This window comes from Hylaeus anthracinus, unplaced genomic scaffold (assembly GCF_026225885.1).
Source record: "Hylaeus anthracinus isolate JK02 unplaced genomic scaffold, UHH_iyHylAnth1.0_haploid 11989, whole genome shotgun sequence".
Taxonomy (NCBI): Eukaryota; Metazoa; Arthropoda; class Insecta; order Hymenoptera; family Colletidae; genus Hylaeus; species Hylaeus anthracinus.
This window is the reverse complement of record NW_026534337.1, coordinates 17,295,767-17,314,333: the sequence shown is the minus strand read 5'-3', so window position 1 is coordinate 17,314,333 and position 18,567 is coordinate 17,295,767. Positions and strand designations below refer to the sequence as shown.

The 18,567-nt window shown below is 43.1% G+C and overlaps 1 protein-coding gene across 4 annotated transcripts in view; it reads right to left on the bottom strand.

Annotated features, from left to right (window-relative positions):
* Nucleotides 1-18,567, bottom strand: part of LOC128887678 (transient receptor potential-gamma protein) — a 47,258-nt gene that overhangs the window by 17,466 nt on the left and 11,225 nt on the right. For 2 of the 4 annotated variants that reach the window (XM_054143846.1, XM_054143847.1), the window contains exon 2: nucleotides 13,702-13,744. Coding sequence is in view for 2 of the 4 variants with exons in the window: in XM_054143844.1 (XP_053999819.1) it covers nucleotides 9,576-9,687; nucleotides 13,702-13,725 (136 nt within the window). In the remaining 2 variants the exon portion in view is untranslated. Of the gene's footprint in view, nucleotides 1-9,575; nucleotides 9,688-13,691; nucleotides 13,745-18,567 lie in introns of those variants that run through there. The other 2 variants (XM_054143844.1, XM_054143845.1) reach the window with 2 other exon arrangements.

Below are 18,567 nucleotides of genomic sequence, written 5' to 3'. Positions count from 1 at the left end.
TCTAACCTCGTGTCGGCTTTAAAATAAGATCGTGAATAGCTTTTGTAACTTGACTAATGGATATCATCCCTGGACAGGAATAACAAAACACACCGTGGAACTATTTTCGATAAATGCCAATGACTTTATTCCGAACAACAACTATTCGGAATGTTATTTTTGTAACGGTAAATTTTTATTCTTTGATTGCATTGATGGTAATTTTAAGTCGCACAATTTGTAATTAGATATTTCGTGTCCATGGATATTGGATATGAAAATGCATTGACCGAGGTTTGAATCGATATAACACCGTGAATGAAATTGTTGCTTCATAAAGCCGATTAAGGTCTCGTAGCTTGATCGTTTTCCAAAATCAACGATGCTTCTGCACATTACAGTGGAGTTATTATTATTGTTGTTATTAATATTATTAGCGAGAACCTTTTAATAGGAAAAAGAAAGAGGCAAAGGTATACGTTACAGCCCTCGCGCTAGTAGCATTTTCAGTGCTACAACAAAAGACGTTGTTGTTGGCAAATTTTTAATGATCCATAAATAGTCGTATCATCGCTTCGCGTCGCGTCGAAGGAAAGCCGAGTGTCGGCGAGTGGTTAATGGAATCACGTCGCGAGAACTACGAAATGCGCTACTTAATCGGCGATCGGAATCAGGACGGAACTGCAGGTCGGCCTATGCGGCAGTCGAGCCTACGTATTGCTGCACCTGTTGCGCACACCCCGCACCTGTGCAACCAATCGTACAACCAGACGTTGCGTTTATTGCACGAACTGACGCAGCTTCTTGGAAGCTTTCGAAGCTCGCGAACTTCAAGAACAATGATTATTCGCCTTTTAATCTGAACTGGACTGGAACGGTCGTTCCAAATTCGTCTACTTTAGCGTATATTCAGACAGCAACGTTGTTGATATACGATATTCCATCTTTTCTTAGATATGCGAATACCACAGAGAAAGTGAAAGAAAAATTTTGGAAATTAGTGGATTTAAAAATTGACAGGAAAAATTCTTCTGGTAGAATATATGGGATAGCGAATAGAGGAAACAGCCAGGCTGTTTTATTATCTTCACAGTCGGAAAATTGCGCAATAATTCCGCGTGAACACGTATTTCGACTGGCACGCGAGTCTATCTCCGAGAAAATCGACGCGGCGAGGGTCTGGCAGACCGCTGAACGATCGAGCATATTCGTTCGTGTGCGATTCTCTGCTTGAATTCGCCTGTAATTATGCGATCGTGTACATGTATGTGGTCGAATGCAGAAAATGAGGGCTGCTAGCGCACGCGAACGTGCACTCGACACGAAACTGGCGCGGCGTAACCGCGATGCGCCTGAACCGTAAAGGGCGTCGCTAATTACGATTCGGTAATTAGAAATTTCGTAAACGTTCGGTCGACAGAATCCAAGATTCCACGACTGATTTTCGATCGATTCGCTTTCGAAACGTTTCGTAAACGTTTAGCGAGGACGTTATGTATCGTGGGGTCGACAACAGAATAACAACTTTATTCCCAAAGGGAAACGGTACCGTATGGTTCGCGGTGTAGTTAGGTCTCGTTTAACGGTCCCTTTGAAACCAAACTCGCACCTCGAACGATCGCCATAAACCAAAAATATTCGCGCAAATCAACGCTCGTCTGCCAAACGAGTCGCGCGTCCCGCGAGAAAATTCACCGTAACCCGAGACTGATGGTAATGAAGCTGCAGCTCGAAGAATGTCAGAGGGTAAACGTAGCGGAAAGATTTTTTTGGGCACTGTTTTTGTGTTTACCGAAATAGTTTCAACAGCTCGTCCGCCTAAATGCTGGACGTTTCAAGGAGAAAAACTGGAACGACATCGTCGCTACTTCGCTCAACGAAATTACTCGACCGAGAGCGACGCGCTGACGAGTGTAAACCGAGGGTAGACTTTTCCAGTGGAACTTCTTCCGGGATGCAAATACTCGTAACGAATGAAACTCGTTTAAAAAATTCTGGGCAAGAGTTCCGACTCTCGTAGCACTCGAATCCGACAAGTAAAGTTCGTTGGATGAGTTGTCGTTGTCGTTGTCGTTGTTTGCTTTAAAATTACATTTCAAGAACCAGAAGAGAAGAGAGTGGCAAATTCTGGATCACGTGTAACGGTGATGTCATAGTATTTAAACCATTATAGTATTCTCCAAGTTTCGAAAAACTTTTTTCTCGATTATTCGGAATTTTTATTTGCGTACATCTCTTTTCTGTATGGACTAAACGCAGGACAGAGTACGCACACGTTTCGTTATTCTGTTAATAAAGGAGAACGCTTAACATGATTCGAATCAGCATGCAAATGAGATTCCCGGAAACTGGAAGTCTGCGTGCTCGTTCAAATATCCTGGATTGTCCCTGTCCAGAAAATAAAACGTTTCGGGACTGGACATGAAATTAACGCCCGTTATCCCTCCGTTCTCGGTGATTTTTCCAACACGCTCGAGGACGAGAGAAATCACCAGGATTATTCGAATACGAATTGCCGCCGACGGATCACGGTTTGCTGGCATCAACGGGATCTTCTTCCTGCTGGTTTTATCCGTCGTGTAAGCGGATGAAATATCCTCGTGAAATCCTGTCGAGACGGAAACGGATACGAAGAACCTCACTCGCGAAGCTATCTTACGAATCCCTAGGTCTCTACCAAAAAAATCGCCTAATTCGCACTTCCCGAAGTCGACGTAGACAGCGATACGTTTCACTCCATTCCGGTGACATTCTCGTCACGAGTACGAGACGAAATTCACGCGTCGCGTCCACACTCATCGGTAGCCAATAAATGTCCTTCGAGGTTAAAATTCCGTCAGGCTTGATGGTTTAGGAAACGATACCTCTTTTTCCTGCAAACTTTCTTTTCTGTATCTGTCATCCCTACAAAGCCGTATAATTTTCCCGGTTTGAATCTTCCGAAGCTTGGTGTATAACGTTTCTCGTTTACGAATATTATTATTATTCGTATATCGCTAAACAGAGAATGACATTCGTTGATATCGATGACTACGTATAATCTCCATCAACGGATATAATAGAAATCGTTCGATCGACGACATTCGCGTAATATTTCACGTTTATCGAAAAACACGTTTCACGTGGAACGGCAGCCAATATTGGCGATCTAATAAGGACCAAGGAAAAACAGAAACGTAAAACAGGCCACAGCGACGTGCCTCATTTCCCTCGCAAATGAAGAATCGATATCTCGCGGATAAATCATATCTAGGAGCCGCGCAAGTGTAACTGAACGAGCAATTTCATTTCGCAGATAATAAAAATGAAGAAATATCGTCCTCGATACGTTTTTCACGTATTTCCCAGCTTTAGTATGAAAAAAACAAACGAATATTGGATCGATGTTCTCGTGTCGGAAAAGTGGAAGCATTCTGCGTTTTAAGCTTGACGCTTAAAAGCTTTTCAATAACGAAAGATAAATTTCGCATTAATTTTTTTCAAGTCCAAAGAGAAAAACGAAAAGAAGGGAATAGGAAGCTTAACTTATAGACGCCGATGCCTCTGGTTTAGTAGGTATTCTAAAACGTAATCCAGACGCTGCATTTTTACGTTGCATCCTGTTACATGCAATTCTGCTCTTTTTCCGTTTCTAGATTGCATTTTAATTCGATCATTTCCACCTATCGGGCAGGATACCGTAATTATTTTGTGTTTTTATCACGTCCCGCTGCTCACGGTACACAGGGTTAATTTAATTTCGTTCACCCTCTGCTTCCCGCCACTGGCTGTCCGCGTTTTTTACCAACATCCCAATTTCAGTTCGGTGAAAACAGAACCAGAATGTAATCGAGCGAAACGGAAAAAAATGGTTCGCACCACAGACGCACTGGAAAATACTAGTACATGTTTTTTTTTTTACGGTACGAAGTGAAAAGTTGATACTCGAATTAGTTTATTGACCAAGATCGAAATACAAGGGGGGCCAATAACTATTAGCTCTTCAAATACCTTCGAAAATATAAGTTTCACAGAAATATTTGCTGAAATAAAATTGCACATGATGCGTGTATTAATAGTCCTCCCTTTAATTTCTTAACATCTTTTAAAACTAAATTATTCTTCTAAATAAGAATCCTCGAACCGTCGACTTCCATTTTCGAATCGAATTCGAGATCAGGCGGCAGGTTAGGCACCGATGACGCATCGCATGGAAATGTCAGAAGCACGTGTACCTAATTTTTGTCAGTTTTCCGTGGTCTGCTTCCGCTTTTAGTTGCCAATCGTAGCAATTCGCTATGTTTGTGGACCAACCACTTGAAAGTGTGTGCGCTTGGTTTTACGTTCGATAAACTGAATGCATTGCGAGAAAAGAGCGGCACGTATGGACGATACGTAATAAAATGCAGGACTCTCTCGAGTTGCGAAATGCGAAACCTCGATCATCGTGTAGATTTCAATGGTTTGTGAAATTGTTTAAACAGCACCTTGGCGTTTGTTGGAATAAATTCGCTGTACGATTCGCGATTTTTGTTTCGAAAATGTGTATCGAAAACCGAGTCGAGATCGTTAATCACGAAATCGTACAAGATTGTAAACAGCTGCACGTTAATTTGCCATTCTTTTGAGGTGTTCCCGTTTTTGTTATTTTATGCATAAGCGACGCAATCCACTTGGTGCTTGGAGACCCTTTGTGAAACGTGAAGGATCCAACAGGAAACGTCGAGGACGTATACCAACCAAGACTCTGTATGTCTCCCATTTAATTAATGGTCATTTAAATAAAGGAGAGGATTCGGAGCTTGCAATGCGAGTCCTTCAACAGCTTTCAAGACGGCATAACACGGTAAAAGTTTGGAGGGTAGTTTCATTCTGTTAACAGATTCTGGAAACTTTCAAAGTTTCATAAAAATCGTGGGTAACTTGGTTGATGTAGGGGACGTTTTATGTGGCGAGGCGCACAGTCGGACAAAGATAACCTACTCCTTCTAACCAGAATATAAAATAATTGTCAAAGATCAGATATCAGTAAACCGCTCGAATGATTCATCGCTAACGGGAGAGTGGTGATCCAACACACGAAGACGTATCGCGAAACAAACAGTCCTTGGCCAAAAGATCGGTCGTATTTCCAGAAGAATTCGTTGCCTTCGAGGAGACGCGTTTAGTCCGTCCTTTGGTCGGCCCTCTCTCATCAATCATTTATCAGCTTACCGTCCATTCAAGCGAAAGGTCCATTATCACTGTACGCATCAATCTCCGAGCATCGCACGAGGCCTATAAGTATACGAGCGTTCGTGTCGGTGGTCGTACGTATAATTGCATCGATCGCTCCACGGAACATTGCGTTTCATTGTGATCGACTCGACGAGACCTCGTTATTACTTCGAGGACCATTTCGCCTCGTGCCTCTCCAAACAACGAGGAGAGACTCTTCACCTCTGCCCTCGAAAACCGTTCGACGAGAACGATTGTCCGCAACGGGCCGATGATTTTTCAAAATTCCAGCCGCATTCCCTCCTGACAAATGAGTTTGCTACACTTCTCGCGCGACCATGCTAATTAATTACAACGAACTTGCGTTTTTGTAGGATACCGGAAAACGTCGGCGTCGTTCTCGCACTCCTTGCAGCTAATTAAAACTGCAAGACTTGGTACTATTACGAAATACATTTATTTCGTGATTTACGTACAGGTTAGACAAATTGCACGAACACTCTTTAGGAAATCAAACATCCAAGATGTTTGAGAAATTGGTATTTCCGGAGAACGTTCAAACAAAACTATTTCCTTTAAGAATGTCTTCGCGACACCACGACAAATGCTAAAGAAACAATTCCAGTGAAATGGAAAGAATTTCACGAAGAATAATGTCCAGTACCTGAATCGGAGAAGTAAAGGGTGCGACATCGTCGAGCGGAGAGTGCGACGACTTCCGTTAAATTTTATTGCTCCGATCACGCGAACATGATCCAAGTTATAGCCTCGAGTTTTCCGCCTTTCACGCTTTTGTGAACACCCGTCGAGTTTTTCCTTGTCCAGCTTACCTTCCTCTCAACTCCACTCATCTACGCGTGGCTTCCTCGTGCGTGAAAAAGTCGCGGCTAGAACCTCCTTAAATACGAGAATTAAGTATTTACCAGCGCGAAATTTCCAGATGACCGCGCCGATAGAAGGGTAAAATACGAGCGAGGACAGCTGGTTCCATTATCTTCGAAAAGCTTCCGCGCGCTTTTATGCCCCTCGGGAACGAAGACAATGGTTTAATACCTCGTTCGTTCAGGAATCGAGGCAAGCATTATTTGCGGAATTATCGACTCGATGAGCTGGGACTTGGGACACCGAAGGGTGTTGCGAGGCCATTTCTTGCGTCTCGAAGAGCTGGCCACTTTACGACAAAGAACAACTATACCGTGCCGTTTCGTGTGGTGCGTTTTCTTTGCGGTCTCTGTATCGTGCGATCTCCAAACAATTTTGGAGAAAATTGATCGTTGATCACGTTAAAATGGTAAACAGCGAATAGTCGATAGCTCGCGTGCTGTATACATACATGTAGGTACGTGGAGAGACGGAAAACGAGGACACCGGCGAAAGAACATTTTTTGTATTTACTTGGCTGCCTGCCGCAGACACAAAAACTGTGATTGATTGGATTACGAACTGTGGCGAAATAAACTGACGGTTGATTTCGGTTAGATGCGAGAGAGAATGAGAATGTAGTGTGTCGGAAGTATGTGTGCCACGATGTAAACGGTCCACGGCACGTTTCTCAGCCAATGATGATTCACGTTTCGGGTTATAAATTTCGCGCTCGACGATTCGTTGAAAATTCCGTTTTTGTCCGTGGAACCGAGCGCCAAGGTCGAGAGGATGAACGGCCAGCATCTTTTGAAAATGGAAATCGATTCGAGGGTGCCGCGAAATACCGGCGGTCGTTTTATAGAGACAGGCAGATGAAAGAAGAGATGGAATCCCATCGTTCGGAGATTCTCTGGAACGAACGTATCGAATACTATCCGAAATAATAATCGAATGATTTACTTAGTTCTTCGTATATCTGACGAATCCGTGGCAAAAACGATATGACTAATTTCACAGGTATTCGCGTTATTATCTTTTGTCTGTATCTTACGGGTAAAGCATACCGTTACCGCGATACACGTAACGAACTAATTTCTTGCGACCGACGTGATCCGAGCTTCTCGCAAGATCGCGTTGAGCGACGTGATTTGACATCCGCATGACGTGAGCCTAATTGCAAGGGATGTAAGCTTAATTGCACTATTTCGTATCCTGTTAACTAAAGACGATCAGCTGATTGACCCAGATTCCTCCGGCTTTGCCATACGCGACCTCATCTTGCCAAGTGTTACGGCTCCTCCCTCCGATGTTCGGAATCCAACGTTCGAGTTTACGCTGAATTCACCCGACAGGTTCGGCAGAGAGATTGCCTACGTTGGACCATTTTCGACATTTTCGAAATTTTCAACGGACGTTTCCAACGGACAGATCGAAAATATGTTTACCGATTGCCGTAATGTCACGCGTAAAGGAAATCCTGTTAACGGTAATCGTTCAGAGATATCGATGTCTCTCGACCTCTTCGACGGTCCCTATTATCAAGGTATTCCACTGACAATCGTAGTTTCGAAACCAATCAGAGAATCGAGAATTAAGCGTCAATAGTCACGAGGAATTTCGATGCCGCTTATCATCGAGACGATTGACGCAGAAACACAGCTGGATCGTACACAGGGGGACCGTGCACCGACACATTATCGCAGCCAGCGGCCCAGGAAATGTGTCCTCGCATCGATTAGTCCCTTGCATCCTGTTACACAGCAATTCCCTTCCTTCCGACTGGCTAGTTATGCGGATTCACCTACCCGCAGGACCACAGACGCGTGCGACCATGAGTTGGAGCAAACGGATGCGAGAGGACATGCACGGCGACTCCGACTACTTGTTCGCTCCAATGTAACCGTCTGTGAGTTTGGCGGATTGCCAATGCCGTGAAAACGCCCTTTGTAACTTACTCCACCCGTCGCGCAAGAAGTATTTATCAAGCTCGAAGCGTATAGCTACCCTGACCTTTCAAAAAACAACACAATTTTCGAGAACTTTTAATATGAAAATTCGTCTTTTTCTGTTAATTTTAGAACTTGTGTTAGGACTAAAGAAGGTTCGACACTTGCGGGTCCCGAATGTTAATCTTGTCGCTTTCTCGCGAGATAAGCCTAATCGATTTATACGGAAGACTTCCTTCGACCGGGTAAAGTCGTATAAATTGTTCTTTCCGCTGTCACAAGGCGACTTTTTCGCATAGAATGGACAAAAACACAATGGTTGGAACCAAGCGTAGCTTCTTTCCACGTAATTCCGTATCTCCGATGGTAGGTCGCGCCAATCTGATCGCAGACGATCCGTTTCTCCTGCGCGCAGTTATTTTTCACTCCCGCCGACACCGACGCTATCTTTTTATTACTTTTCTTCTTCTTATTTGACGTTCATTTGCAAGTGTACTATTCTGCAACGAATAGATGAGACTATAGTAATTCTTAAAATTGTTGTTCCTTTCTCGGTACTTTGCAGGATTCTGTCGTGTTTGTATGAAAAATGTGCCAGTTAATATAACATTCGCTTTTGTCTAACGAAGCGGAACAATTCGTTTCCACCGCGATCGATTAATTGCCTGTTCGTGCTGCGGAATTATTTGAAAATTAGCGGCTTGACGGTACATTTCGAGTGTCCGGTCGCGGCGCATCGTTATTCATTTCGTGTGCTCGGTGATCGAATTAAATCTCCTCACGCGAGCCACGTAGACAAAAGAATTTGTCGCGCAAAAGATACATTGCGCATTCCTAAACGGATCGGTTATTAATGTGTATTACTGGTTTCGTTAATGGAAATCATTGATTGTTAATATCAATGACCGAATCTACGAGTTCGCGTTATATGACTTCTCCAGCTGTTGCGCGAATAATTTGTCCCGTGCTGGCAAAGTCCCTCCGTTCGTTTGCACGACACTGGACACCGGCAAGTACGCGTTAAACGAGACATTGCACCGTTGAAAGAGTTTAATTAGTCCGAAAATTAATTAGTACGAGAATCCATGGTAGCACTACTCGAATGGAAAAGCGTACGGTCTCGCTCGAGTTATAATTATAACCTCGTAAACGTCAATGCAGCCCATTAGAGAGAATAGTGTGATTAGGTAGCGTAGAGTTCTCGATTATCTTCAATTAAAACCGATTTAACGTATTTACAATATTTGATAAATTATTAGGTCCAGTTCGTGGATGTAACATTTCATTAAATCTGGAACTGCTCCGTGGGGATTAAATACGAACACTTTTTTAAGACGATTACGTTAGACTGTATTGTTAAACGAAACTTGATCTTTAAGCATATCGTGCAATTCGGACGGTGTTTCGCATCGAGCAAACTTTTTTAATTAAATGGGAGAGCATGGACTGGGTAATAAGTTGGTCAATTATCATCTCGTTAAGTGGGATCCACGCGGCCTGTCTTATTTTGCATTATTTTATGGTTCAGTCCATCCCATAGCTTATCGATCGGCAGTGGAAACACCCGGTATAAACGCTTTTATCCCTCACCTTTGATCTGTGCGTGCTTTCCTACATGCGCGGCAGTTGTAATATCCGAAGGTTGAGAGTAAACAAAACGGTTTGGTTGCTGTTTTACGGTCGTTGTATCTGCATACGTTTGCTACAAAAATAACAAGACTGACAAGTTTAACATTTAAATAGAAATACATTATGTAGGAGTTTCGTGTTCTTATTTGACTCCTTATTGTTGGGTATGGGAGGCGCGGACACTACAATTATTTCTACTTAACAGCCCCAGTTTCGTTTTTGTAGGTTGTTGCGTAAAATCGAGGTTAAATTCGGAGCCGGGCGCGGGCGTGCGAATTTTCTCGTCGCGACGCCGACGTCTGGCATAGCGAACGTGTCGTACACCGTGACGATAGCAGATGTTTCTGAAACATAATTCCTTGGAGACACGTGAATATTTCCTCTCTCTGGTTACCGTTCTGACGTAGCATATTTGCCTCTCTATCTAGGACGTGCTGCGAGTTGATCGTTATTATTTCCTCTTCGGCCCGAGTGGTATCGCTCAGACATTACTTTACAACATTATTTTGCTTCGAAAACTTGCAAGAATTTCAAGAATTTCTAAACCGGTATCTGAAATCTCGTGAATCAAGATGGAAGAAATTCTGAACTTACGGAATTTTAAGAAACAAAAAATTCTGGAAAAACGCAGCCATCGATGGTGGGGTGTATAATGCTGCTAAAAATTACAGACGTTAGTTTAAATTACAAAGATTCCTGGGTAGCGAGCTCGTAAATGGCTCGCGAGTTGGTGCCGAGTAAGAACGACCCGCGAGACAAAAACTTTTGTCGCATTCCTTTGACTTTTCGCGCAGCCGCGCGAACCCTTAAACGAGCGAAAGAAAGAGGGTGAAAGCCGAGGGGACCGCGAGGGCGTAGACAAAAATACCATTCCGAAATTCGAGCCAGCTACGAATTGCGATCGAGCTAATGGATAAGTCGCGTAGCTTAGAGGAGACACCGAAGGGCGTCGATGATATCACGAAACGTCGCGTTTCGTGTGTTTGGAGAGGTCCACGTGCAGATTCATCATCCTGACACGTCGTTTGTATTGTACGTACGTATGTTCGGAACAACTCGCGTTCCCAGAACGTGTGTTACGTGCAATTTGCAAAATGCCGTAAGGTCGCTATTAGCGTAATTAGTGTACACCTTTTTCCGATGAAATTAATGTTGATAGTTTTGCACGCAGGCCAGCGAAAGTGGTCGATTATTTTTTTGGGCTACAATTGCGCTATACAAAGTGTTGTCATTCGCGCGATGTTCAGTTTTCGATAAGAGGACACTGGAATCCGCTTTACGCTGAGCAATCAGCTTATAAAAGCGTAACTTCCTCGAAGGAAAGGGTATGGTTTGAGCGATGTCGAGGTCTTTAATAGCGGGTCGGCCGAGGGCACGAAAAGATTTAAATTCGATCGCAGAAGTTCAAATTAAATTCGTACCGCTTCCGCTGCAAGTATCCCTATTTATAGAATGTCGGTGTGATCGTGCTCGCGTACAGAGAACCGAGTCGAAGAAGTATCGGTGTACTTTCCTCGCGAACTTCTCGCTAACGAAGGTCTGCAGAGTGACGCCTTTAATTAGATTCGAACACCCGTCTCCGTCGTTATTATCGTTCGCTTTGATGGAGAGGCAAGCATCTTGTGCCGAAACATAGTACGTTCTTTTCATGCCTATTACTTCCCTATAAAGAATTTAAACGATTGTCTTGAATCATTGTAAAGAAGGAACGTGGATGCAGCGTAATTGGAGAGGAGATTATAGTAACGGTAGAAATTTTCGAGCGAAAACACCTTTGCTCGACTCAAAAAATAATCGCTTTCCTCGTACGAGAATATTCGGTGTATAATTAAAACCTTTTAAATATTTCATGAAAACGAGAGGAGTCCCATCAGAGTGTCCCACGCAAGGTGTTATCGTTAATTAGGATTAATCGAGCACGAACGCCATCGCGTGGTGTATAATAGCTTGCGAGGTGATAATCACTTGGTAATTAACTAATAAGCCTATGGGTAGGTTTGCAGATGTCGTGGTGCAATACAAGTTTCGTCGTTACTATCCTTTTTAGAATTAATTTTTGCAGTCTGCTTATCGAATCGGTGTACAGTAAAAAGCAATAATTTGCAAGAATGCACCACAGCGTGGTCCGTTGCTTTCAAAGCGACGATTTAACGAAATCGATAGCGTTCGTTAGCTCCCGTGTGATTAGGCTACACGCTATGCCACCGTTTCCCGTTTGACCCGTAGCATTGCATATGCATGGTATATCACGAAACAGTGATTTACTAAATAAACCTTTAAATGTACAAAGTGACGATCTACGCGAGATCGGATAGACATCGAAATCCATTTGTGCTTGATCCATTTGCTCGTTTATCTAAAACGTTCAGTTTGAACCAGAAATTGAAACGCAACTTTCGCAAAGCCAAGGCGACCGTTGAGACTTCTTACGAGAGACTGATGTTTCTTCGCAATTTATGGAGATTGGGAAAGTTCGATTCTTTAGACCTAGTACCAACAGCTGAACATCTGGTCACTCGGAACATTAACATTGTTTCTGAATCTTATTTCTCGACCTTCTTCTAGCTTCTTGTTCTAACTGTAGATCGCGGAACGTTGCTGTCTTTGCAAAAATAATACCAGTGTGTTGATCTACGTCTCAAACTATCTATCTTATATTTATTCGATTACAACAAAGTTATTGGGAAAGCAAGTCAGCACTGGAGTTATCTACCGAGGCGCAGTTCCTCGATCGTGACGAAATCCTCCTCGACACACTTCGTAACAACGTTGGATTTATGCTTGAAAGAGATTCGCGTTCTCGGCATCGGCTAAACGACGTTCAATAATAGAAAAGCGAGCAGTCGGTTCGTTTGTAAAGAAAATGCACGATTGTTTTCACAAGTGGAGCACCCTATCGGTGGCAAACTATTCGTAAAATATTTCTACTCGACGTTCTTCGGTAGCAATGATGGTACGACTGTTCGATACCCTGTCGTAAATATTATCGTAAGGCGCTACGGCCATTTCCCTTCCCGAAACGATCGTTCATTGTGATCAACGACGTGTACCGAACACACACTACCGGGGATGGCGAATAGTATGTATCGATCCTCTCTCTGAAATCGAATATGCAACGTTTTTCGTCTCTGAAAATTCATACAACGCTCTATAGAACGAACCTTCGTAAAACCGTTAAAATATTCATGTCTCTTGTCACCTTCTATCCTACCTTCTACTTTGTGCAGTTTTTCTAATCTGAATCTGACGCAAAATGAAAGTTGGAAATTGCACGAGGCAAGATTCAACGGATACATCGTTTTACCTTGCCGCGAGATAATGCTATTCGAAAGAACGATCAAACTTTTTGTTAATTAAAAACAAAATATAAAAAAACATTAGTAGGTGCAAAAATTTCGTTAACTTAGCAACTGCTAGGTAGTAGAAGAAAAAAGTGCGCACCAGAACGCGGAAAGTTGCGAAACTTTTGTCTCGGGTCAGGTCAGTCGCGACTAAATTTATGGAGATTGAATGACACGAACAACGATGTAATATTCGAAAAGGCTTCTTCGGTGATAAAGCGTTCTCGTAGGCGGCGCTGACTACCGCCTTCGTGAGTGGGCGTTTCCAGTGCATCGTGAAAATTTATTAGAATCGGCCGGGGTCTACGTACGAAGGGGAAAAATCTATGCGACGCGGCCACGAAACACGCGACGGACAAACGAACTTTCAGAATCGCGTCGTTCGTCCTTCGCGAAAACATAAAACCGTCTATACTTGTAGCGTCTAGAACGCTAGCGGACGCTGAACCAACATTTTCGGCTATTCCGAGTGACACGCTCCTTGAAATTTCCAACAAAAATGGTCCCGCGATCAAACGATTAACAAGGATTAAACATTTTTGATTCCTAGGTTCGATACCGTCACTGGAATCGACAACAAATTTGTTAAAGAAATATTGCAATTATAGTAAAAAACGTTTGACGTTGCTACATAAAGTGTTATGTCATACATAGGTGTATATGTATATGTAGCAGCTAGGGTGCGCTTGGTAACTGGAGCGTGAAAGAAATCAAAAGCATCGAGTGTGTACTCTACCTGTACTCACCGATCTTCGGTATGTTCCTGTCATGATTTCCCACGGTGGAAAACTGAAACAGAAAAAGTGACGTTAACGATCGCCTCGAGATGATTTCAACGAGCGTTCTCAGGTGAACGTTTTCTTTTTTTTTTTTCACTCATCGCAGTGTATATAGTAAATCGCATCGAGTTGCGGTCGGGTTCGCGGAAATTTTTTATATTTTCCTTGTTAATGGACCGCGTACGATGGATCGTCGTTTCGAGGAGAAGCCAAATGGATTTGGGAGAAAGCTTTTAGCGTGGGGGATGAGATTCTATCAGGAAAGGAAAATTTGTCGGTATCCCAACCGTGAGAACGATTTCCTCGTAATAAAGTATTTTCTGCCGCGTTGTTGCGTTCTTTCGATCGCGTCAACTTTTACTCGTGCAATTCGATACGGCACTTTTCTTTCAGATTGTCCCGTAGGTGTAGATTAAGTTAAGTTTCGAATCGAGGCATATTTTCCTATCTCGAACTATCTAACGTTTCTTTTATTCGAAACCCGTTGCTTTCACTCGAAAATAGAAACCGACGGAAAAGAATTTCGTAGTCGTTCCTCATCGCAAGAAATTTCTGTCATCTCGAGGGAACGTAACGAGCATCGTCTTGCGAAACAGAATTTCTTTCAGAGACAGAGAACAGCGGATCGATAATCCACGCGTACCCTCCGTTTCCGTTTCGTTTCGAGTCGAAAGAACCGCGTGTACATACTCGAGGCCTCGAGCGACGCCCGAGCTCGAATTCTGATTAAATGTGTGCAACAGTTTCGGACTTCTTGTTTGCTTCGCGTGTTTGTTCTCAAAAGAGATATCAACTCAAAGTACCCAAGGTTTACTAGTAAAATTTACGATAAAACGCAGTAAGGAGTTTTAAAGAAGCGTAGAGAGCTTTCTCAGAGGTAAATGACCCGGCCGTCTCTCGACATAATTCTTACGTTGAACATCTCGAATACGACGAATCGTATAGATGCATCACGACTTTATGCTATCGCGAGATCCCAGAGTGTTTTTGCACCAAGGTCGTGAAATATAGTATCGATACTTGGAGGAAAAATATCGATGCGTTCTATTCCCTCATCGGTTCGACGAGCTATCTCCACCGCGAATGCAGAGCGTAAATTTCTTCTACATCGAGAGCGAGTTTTTTTAAACGTCAGGAACGCGCCACGAGAACATGTCGAGCTCCTGGAATCCCAAATTTGCCGAAAGGAAGATGCACCGGTATTCCACAGAGACGATAGATCGAAACAGGTCGCACGGCTGATCAAATTCCAAGTACACGGAGAAAATGTACAATGCTGAAAAATTTAAATTGGCAACGATTAAGCAAATTCTATTAACTGTCTACCGATTATGGGTTCGTCGTTGTTTTAATTGACGATACTTTCATCCATGTAACGATTATTCAATCATACTGGACCAACGATTAATTAAATACCAACGCTACGGTGTATTTGACAAAGCTTTTAATTAAATTCCTCTGCGTTTAAACTGGTGAAACGAGAAATTCGCTGTTCAGGGACCGAAAAGCATTCCAACAGTTTATCGTACATATTCTTATTAGCGAAGCGATTATTTACATAATTAGTATTTTTGTAATGGAAGGTTAAGGAATACAAACTTAGCTTCGGTAATTCTTCGTACAGCGTTATGAAGTTTACAAGACAATTTTAAAGTATGCATACTTACGAAAATTACAAAGAAAAAATCGATTCTTTAACGTTTCTAATGGAAATCCCTCCTTTAATTGCGAGTTATCGATTGCGGGGAGAAAGAAACGTGAAATTATAATAAGACACCAGGGACAAAGTCGATAATGGGATTCGTTCGTCTTTTAACGATGGAGGGAAGAAACGAAACGACGGCGATATTTCTCCCGTTTTACGAAAACGGAACGGAAGAGGCAAAAATGTTTCGGGAAAAAATGTCGCTCGTCTACGTGTACGCTTTCTCTTTTTGTTGTTCCCCCTCAGTGAAATTTAAAGAGAAGAAATAGTAGCTGATAGTAGTATTCTGACGAAATACTGATAAATATCAAATATGCACGAGTAACGGTGCGTCGTCAAAGCATTGACGAAGCTAGCTGCAGTATTAACGAAACGCTTGTCCAAAAGGGCACATATCATTCGATTTTAATTACAGAATACCTTAGCAATGTTAATTTATATAACGTGTTCATGTTTTTTCTTGGTTCTTTTATTTATTTGAAAACATCAAGTCGCGAAAGATGCTTCTGGGAACGGATAACGATGAAATCACCTGTGCACCTTGCCGACGCATTTGAATGCGTTTCAGACGATAGCTCGGGAAGTAAAGCGGTTGAAATCGAGAAAGGCCGACCTCGTTCTGAATATTAATTTGACATGGACCATTTTGGCTTTTCGCGTTATGCACGTAACGGCGAGCACGTCGAGTAAAAACCGCGAACCGAGGAACGACTGGAATCCGAAAACGGTCGTAACTTTGATTTACCATTCTGACTTGGAAAAGCTGTAATCGCAGGTGCTCGTAGTTAAAACTCTAAACGTAGAGGCAACACAACGGGTGATTAAAGGTTTTAAAACAAGGAATCTCGCGGGATCGGTAATGGTTCTGAGAGCGGTACACCTCATCGTTCGTAAATATCGAATTCAATAACGCGCATCACGAGAGGAGTCTGGCAAGTAAAAGTATTTGAGTGCTCTCTTTTTGCTCGTAAATCATTGTATACGATTCATTGGATAACTTGTATTACAACCTCGCTACTAGACATTAATCTAGAACTTTTTCTTTGGGTATAATAGATGCAAGAATATTCCGTGAACCATTATTTCGAGAAACTCGTACGATACTGGAATCCGAACGAGATAGCTTCCTTCTACGTCAACTATTTTACACCTTATATGAATCGTTCGAAACTCGACAACTTTCGATGTTACAACGTTTTTCTCTGCTTATGTGGCGGGCTCCGTAATCCAAAATTACAATCTAAGTTCGCGAGATACCCACAACATGCTAGCGAAACGTCGTAAAGTGCGGAATGAGGTGCTTAAACAACGTCCTGCTCGACGATTTTCCGCCAAAGGCTGATCGTAAACCAACACTCTGCGAGTAAACTTATAATTAAATGCGGTGCACATAATTTCGCTTAAAACTACTCGTGGCGTAAACGAGAACCGAAACGAAAGGGCGGAAAAGTTTCGGCAAGGTGCCAAAGATTTTTCGGGGTTAGCTTGTCAAGCTATGTAATTAAACGACAATTAGTGAATCAATACCCACCTTAATACCCACCCGGGACTAAACTTTTTACGTTCTTTTAAATTCTGTAATATAGCAGTCATATTCGCTGACAACCCAAATCCATTCGTTGCAGTTTGTACTCGATGGCACGATCAGTGCAACGGACCGTATTCCCATAATTACCCGGCCTGGCAACGCCTACTTTGTAAATTATCGTGCGAAACTGTCACCTGCAAATGTAACTATCGATCCATCCGCGAGACGTTCGGTGATCAGCCAGATACGACACACTTAATCGTAAACGAGCAACACGAGATGTGCAAAAGCAGCCTCTCGGAAGCTCCTCCGGGGCCAACTTGTCTTGCTATTCGAGAACCATCGAATATTTTTGAATCGTTAACAATTTCCACTGGCGAGAGATTACGCGGAGAATCGCAAAGGATGGAAGCGCGACGACCGCAAGAAATCTGTTACAAAAGTCGCGGCTGCATCCGCGGATGTTAAACGCGCGGAAGTTTCTCGTCCAAGTTTCCGGGGCAAGGCGAACAATCGCGTTGGATATATACGCGGAATAGTCGTAGACGATTATCGCCCGACATTTCCGTCTAGCGTAAACGGAGACCTGGAAAGTCAGCATCGCGGAAATTTTCACGGGCGGCTTTGATAAATTGGCTTCTCGGTCCTTCGGCGACTTTAAGTTTCATCGCAATATTCTTTCAGAAACGTTCGTTGCGACAGGATCGGACTTATTTATTATCACTTCGAAGAGGATGGAGTAATTATTTGTTCATATCTCTGTTTTGAAAATATCGTGCAAAATAATATGACGAATAAAAGATACAGGAGCTGGAAAGTCCGCGATCGGTCCTTGGCCGAGAAACAAACGTTCGAGCGGAACGAACCTGCCAGTTCCCGACTCGATTTCCCCGAGAGATAGGCAGTAGAGGCTGCACCTCGGTTAAATAGCGCTCAACAATTTGGGAAGGACACGATTCAGGAATACACAATGCCTGCAATCAGTCGCGTGCTCGTACCGGTGGCACATAGTTGTTTATCCGAAAATCGACTTCGATTTCTCCGGTGAATTGAACTCCGTGTGACGAATGAACTCTGCTCTCCCCTATTTCGTTCGAAATCCTCGCCTCGAGTAACGGAGACGGTAGCAACGGGATCAAAATTCAGACAATCGGAATCAGTCAAAGGATCTCGGTACGTATTATCCTCTATCGGCAGTACGAATGAAAGTGCATTAAACTGCTATTCGTTCTTATCTCGAGCCAATATTTCACTTGATCTGTATTTGATACAAACATTTGTCAGATTTTTATTTAAGGCTCGGTCAAGCTCGTATACCTTGACGAGTTTCGATCGACCGTTCCTCAGAAGTTGGCGAGGAAGAATAAGGAAGCGTCCATGATACCAGCCTACCGGCACTTATTGTTAAGTCTTGTCTAGCGGTAAAAGCTCCGAAATGGCTTTCAGGTGCACCGAGTTCGAGATAAGCCACGAACTCCGTTTTCCCTAGGGCTATTTCTTCGTAGCGTTTTCTTTCTTGCAGCTTTCTTCCGTTGCATCTAAGCTTTCACGCTTGCCGTGAGCGTCGCGTGTCTCCGCTTTCTGCCTTTCCTCCGCGAAG